This window comes from Dendrobium catenatum, unplaced genomic scaffold, assembly GCF_001605985.2.
Source record: "Dendrobium catenatum unplaced genomic scaffold, ASM160598v2 fragScaff_scaffold_72, whole genome shotgun sequence".
Lineage (NCBI taxonomy): Eukaryota > Viridiplantae > Streptophyta > Magnoliopsida > Asparagales > Orchidaceae > Dendrobium > Dendrobium catenatum.
Window position 1 is genome coordinate 635,287 of NW_021318534.1, and position 4,720 is coordinate 640,006.

General features: G+C 33.2%; 1 protein-coding gene across 1 annotated transcript; it reads right to left on the reverse strand.

Moving 5' to 3' along the window:
• Nucleotides 1-367: 367 nt before the first annotated feature.
• Nucleotides 368-4,117, reverse strand: LOC110104519 (auxin-responsive protein IAA2). Its single transcript, XM_020833666.2, has 6 exons — nucleotides 3,301-4,117; nucleotides 2,983-3,178; nucleotides 2,204-2,463; nucleotides 1,339-1,480; nucleotides 690-759; nucleotides 368-593 (listed from the first exon to the last, which is right to left on the reverse strand). The coding sequence occupies exons 1-6, from the start codon at nucleotides 3,539-3,541 to the stop codon at nucleotides 558-560; spliced, it is 945 nt and encodes a 314-aa protein (XP_020689325.1). The 5' UTR covers nucleotides 3,542-4,117; the 3' UTR covers nucleotides 368-557.
• Between the last annotated feature and the right edge of the window lie 603 nt (nucleotides 4,118-4,720).

The following is a 4,720-nucleotide window of genomic DNA, read 5'->3' on the forward strand; positions in this document are numbered from 1 at the left end:
ACCGGACTATAGAATCGTCCGGTGTCCGCACAGATGAATAATTCATCCCTTGGATCGGTTGCATAAACATTTAGGTGTTTGACAAACAAGAGGCATATCACATAGCAGATTTCCTATGAAGAGAAACAAAGGTTCTTTTTGCTCGAAAGAAGCAGGATTTGTTTGATAAAGCATGGCTCAAAATTTTCAAAACTAAGAATAGTTAATAAAATTCTTTACTGGCAACAAATTGCCTTCTGATCAATCATAGCTGAACAAGAAAATGAAAGCCTAATTAAGGCTTTGTTTGGGACGGCTTTCTTCCTGCTTCTTAAAGCGGCTTTCTAGTATAAAGCATCTTTAAGAAGCAAGAAGAAACTAGAAAGCCGCTTTAAGAAGCAGGAAGAAAGCCGTCCCAAATGAAGCCTAAGTTCAAATAATAAAAAGCCAAATCATTTTTACTTGAATACCTCTAGGAAACTAGCTAAAACTTAAACAAAAAATCAAGCTCATCTCTTAACTGAAGCAGGAACAAGCCACATAGCTAAAGCTTGTACAGTATGATTCAAGTAAAAAAATCATGTTGGTTTCTTCTTCCTATTGACCGTTCCCATCTGAAAAGAAAAATGAGTTACAGATCAATATCTTTTAAAAAAATTCAGTAAACTGGAAAGAGATAAATAACAAAAGAACAATGGAAGTAGAATTACAGATGATGACGCTGATGATACTTCAGAGCTCCTCAGTACTCGCAATCTCTTGGCTGTGGAAACAAACATTCTGCATGCAATAGGATTAACAAAAGAAACCATATGAAATTCAGCAAATTTGTAGATTGTTTATGAACAACAAATTCAAATTTAACATCTTAAAGGAAAAAAGCTTGTGCAAGTTTATTTCTAAGATTTCCTGAACAAAATCAGATCACAATGGGTTTTAGAATCATGGAATTTACTTTGAGATGAGTGTAGTATATGATTAACTTGCACTCATCTCAAAGCAAATCGATCAAATTTGGGTCATACTAGTGCAAATTTGAAGGCATTTGGATGGTACTAGAACCTCAATATAAATAATATTCATGTTATGAGACAAACAAAACCATAAATCATAAAATTTATCAACATTGTATAGAACTGATATCTTTATGTCTAAACAAGGTTTTCCTATTCAAGTGAAATCTCAATCAGTCAATGCAAATAAGAAGGAAATAGTGTTCCTCATCAACTTGTTCAAAAAATATAAAATTAATAGCTTATGTTTTTTCATGAAGTGAGTATAGCATATAATTTAAGAAAATTTATGAGATAAATATCTTTTAATTCCACAAAACAGTGTAATATGTTGTGAAGAACTTACTCCCATGGAACATCACCAGCCAACATTCTGTCACCTTCATCATCCTCATAGATTAGAGTATATTCGCCGCTACCATCGAGTAAGCCTGTAATTGGATGTTTCTCTACATTCTCCTTAATTGCAGCAATAGGATCCATTTGAGCTATCAACATAGAGAAAAAAAGTCATATGAAGTTAAATAGTTAGATGAAAAACAATCCAAAATCATTTATAAATATTTAAGAAATTTACATACATATCACTTTATTTCATGTTATTTATATATCTAACACCCAAAATATTAATATTATATGCCTACCACTCATATACAACTTTAATATCAAATATATCACTCATATAATTCATTTCTACCATTCATACAAGCCTATAAACTTTAATATTTTATTCCATGCACCTAAATTTGTTCTATGGGTGGTAGGCATGTAGCATTAATGTTTTGAGTGTTAGATATGTAAATAGCATGAAATAAAACGGTATGTATGTAAATCCCCCATATTTTGAAAAATTTACATACATACCACTTTATTTCATACTATTTATATATTTAACACCCAAAATATTAATATTACATACGGTGTTATGAGGGATACAGAAACATTTAACCAAACAACAAAGCCTCAGTTTTCACAAGCTTCTTGCATTTTAGGTTCATATTATAACAAATTTGTCTAAAATATTTCGCATTATATCAAACAATCATATTGCTCAATTTTCTTTCCATACCTATGGTAGCAACAACAGCATCTCAAGCTTAGTTAGAAATATTTCATTTTGTGTACCGACAAGACGAATATCAACAACAATGAACAAATAGTCAACCGCAAGTTACATCGTCGACAATTGTAGAAGATTGAGCAACATATACCTGCAAGAAGATCGCAAAATAACTCATCTACAGCTGAAGAGAGTTTTTCATAGCAATCATAAGCAAGCAGATCTATTTTTCTTCCAATGGGAATGCCTTCCATGTTGATTTTCACAAAGAAATTTTTCTTAATGGTTGCGGGCTTCGGCATCGTCTCTGAGCTTCCAGGTTCAGATTCAACCGTTTGTTTTGAAGAACTGGCAAGATTTTTTCTAGAAGACCGAATTGGAGGCCAACCAACAACTGGAGTAGAAGCAGCCCTGCATTTTTCTCAGCAAATAAAAAAAATTTAAGTTTTTAATTGAATGAAATATGCTACTTTGTTATCCATGTTTTTTATTTAAATGGAAATTCTTTTAACATATTTTAGAACTAAAATAGAATTAAAAAACTGGCCATTAGTACAGATTAGGAAATCTAACATTTGTTCTTGATAATATTTTCTAAAAGGTACAGAATAATCATTTAAAATTGTCCTGATTGATGTCTTAAGAGATATATGAAGGAAATTAGCTATTCAGTAAAATAACTATACTTCATATGAACCTTTACTTTAAACCAAACATAATAAAAAAAAGTTCTTGCAAGCATTTAATTTTTACCCAATTTTCATCCAAGCAAACAAATCCCATATAAGAAATCCTAAACCCTCCATGCCCAAAGTGGACATGCAAGAAAAACAAGAAGACAGCCATATTTAAAAGCTCACTTTTTTAATCAATACAGAGACAAAAGCTACAGTGAACGTGGCAATAGGGCCATGATGGCTAGTTGGCTACCTTATCTGAGGCCTGTTATGAGCTACAGCTACAGTCCCAGAAGTAGTAGAAGATTTTGGTAGTGGAAGACAAGATTTCTTTACTTCAAGAGATAGCTTTTGATCTGTTCCACAAGTTGTCCTCTGTGATATTTCCTTTTCTAACTCTGATTTGCTCTGTAAATGGAGAAAATCTGCTTGCTCCTGCTGCTGAAAAGCTGATTGCACGAGAACAAGAACAAGAAGAAGATACAAAATGCTTAAAATAATCAGAAGAAAAAAAAAAAGAAACCATAAAAAAGAAGAAGAATGGATTAAATGTTAAAAATAAGAAGCACACCTTCTGCCTTGGGTTCAATGCTTTCAAAAAAACCTCTCTTCGTTCCAGCAGAAAGGTGAGCGGCCATGGGTTTAGAAGCATTGGAGAAGGGACTTAAAGAGAGAACTGAGTTAAAAATGTGGTCTTTTTCATTTTCCTCCTTGATTTCTAACCAGTCTTCACCAGGAGGTCCAAGCCTCAACTCCAGTTTTCTCTCTTCATTATCTCCAAAACATCTCCCTCTTCTAACATCTTTGTCCATCCTTTCTCACTTTCTTTGAGAGAAACAAAATTGAAGCTTGAACAAACACAAGCTCTTCTGAAACTCACCGAGAATTTTAAAACAAGCTAAGAACGCCAAAAGAACTCCTTTTTTGAAACAGGAAGCCGCAAAAGAAACAACAGTAAAGAAACGGAACAAAGTAAGTCCGAGTAGAAATAGAGGAAAGCGGTTCCACTTTCTTCCTTTCTTCAAATCTAAAAGCCTTGGCCAGTGATCGAAGGGTTCAAACTCCAAACAAAAAACACTCTTTGGTTTTAAGCCTTCGCTAGTTCGCTGCCTCAAAATACGATTTTTGAAGCGACGACAGACAGGGAAAGCATGCAAGGCTCATCTTTTTCTCCTCTTTTTTCAGAGAAGGGATGGGCATATCAGAGACAGCGATAGAGATTCCAAGGAGGGGAGCTTTCGATATCAAGAGAGAGAGAGAGAAATCGGTATCGGATGTTGCGAGCTAAGAAGGAGAGACGTGCCCGTACAAAAGGTGGGGGCTTTCTTCCAATCGAGCGAGGGTAGAGACGCGTGTGCGCTGATTTCTTTCTTTGCCGGTCATTTTATGGCCGGAAACGGCGTACAGCTCAATCTGAAGATAGAAAGAAATAAATAAATAAATTAAAAGACTATGGTGTTCTATATAATTTATTTTTTTAATTTTTTATAAAAATAACTCACCTTCAAATAACTAAGTTTATTGAAGTTTTGATCGTTTAGAATTTAGACTAGTGAGAATAGATTAGCTATATTAAAATTCATAATCTTGAAGATAATCTGTCAAAATTCTATCTTTATAAAATAGTGGAGTATTGAGGGCATAATGATTTATTGTAGGGATTGTGATTAAATGGATAAAGCTCAAAAAGCTCAAAAATTGAAAGCATTCAATTGATTTTATTATTTTAGTCTATTTGAAGAAGAATTGATTCGATAGTAAACTTATTTTTGCCTCTTATTTGATTTTTTTTAAGTGATTTGCGTCGATAAATTTGAGCTGAAGCTTGATTGAGTCTTTTAGATTCCAACACTTAGTCATTAGAAACTTATCATTTTAGCCGATCCAATAAATCAAACCGACAAAAAATATTAAAAAAACTCAACTCTAATTATAGCGATTTAAACCTTCATTTGGGATAGCTTTTGACCACTGCTTTTAAGAAAATTGTT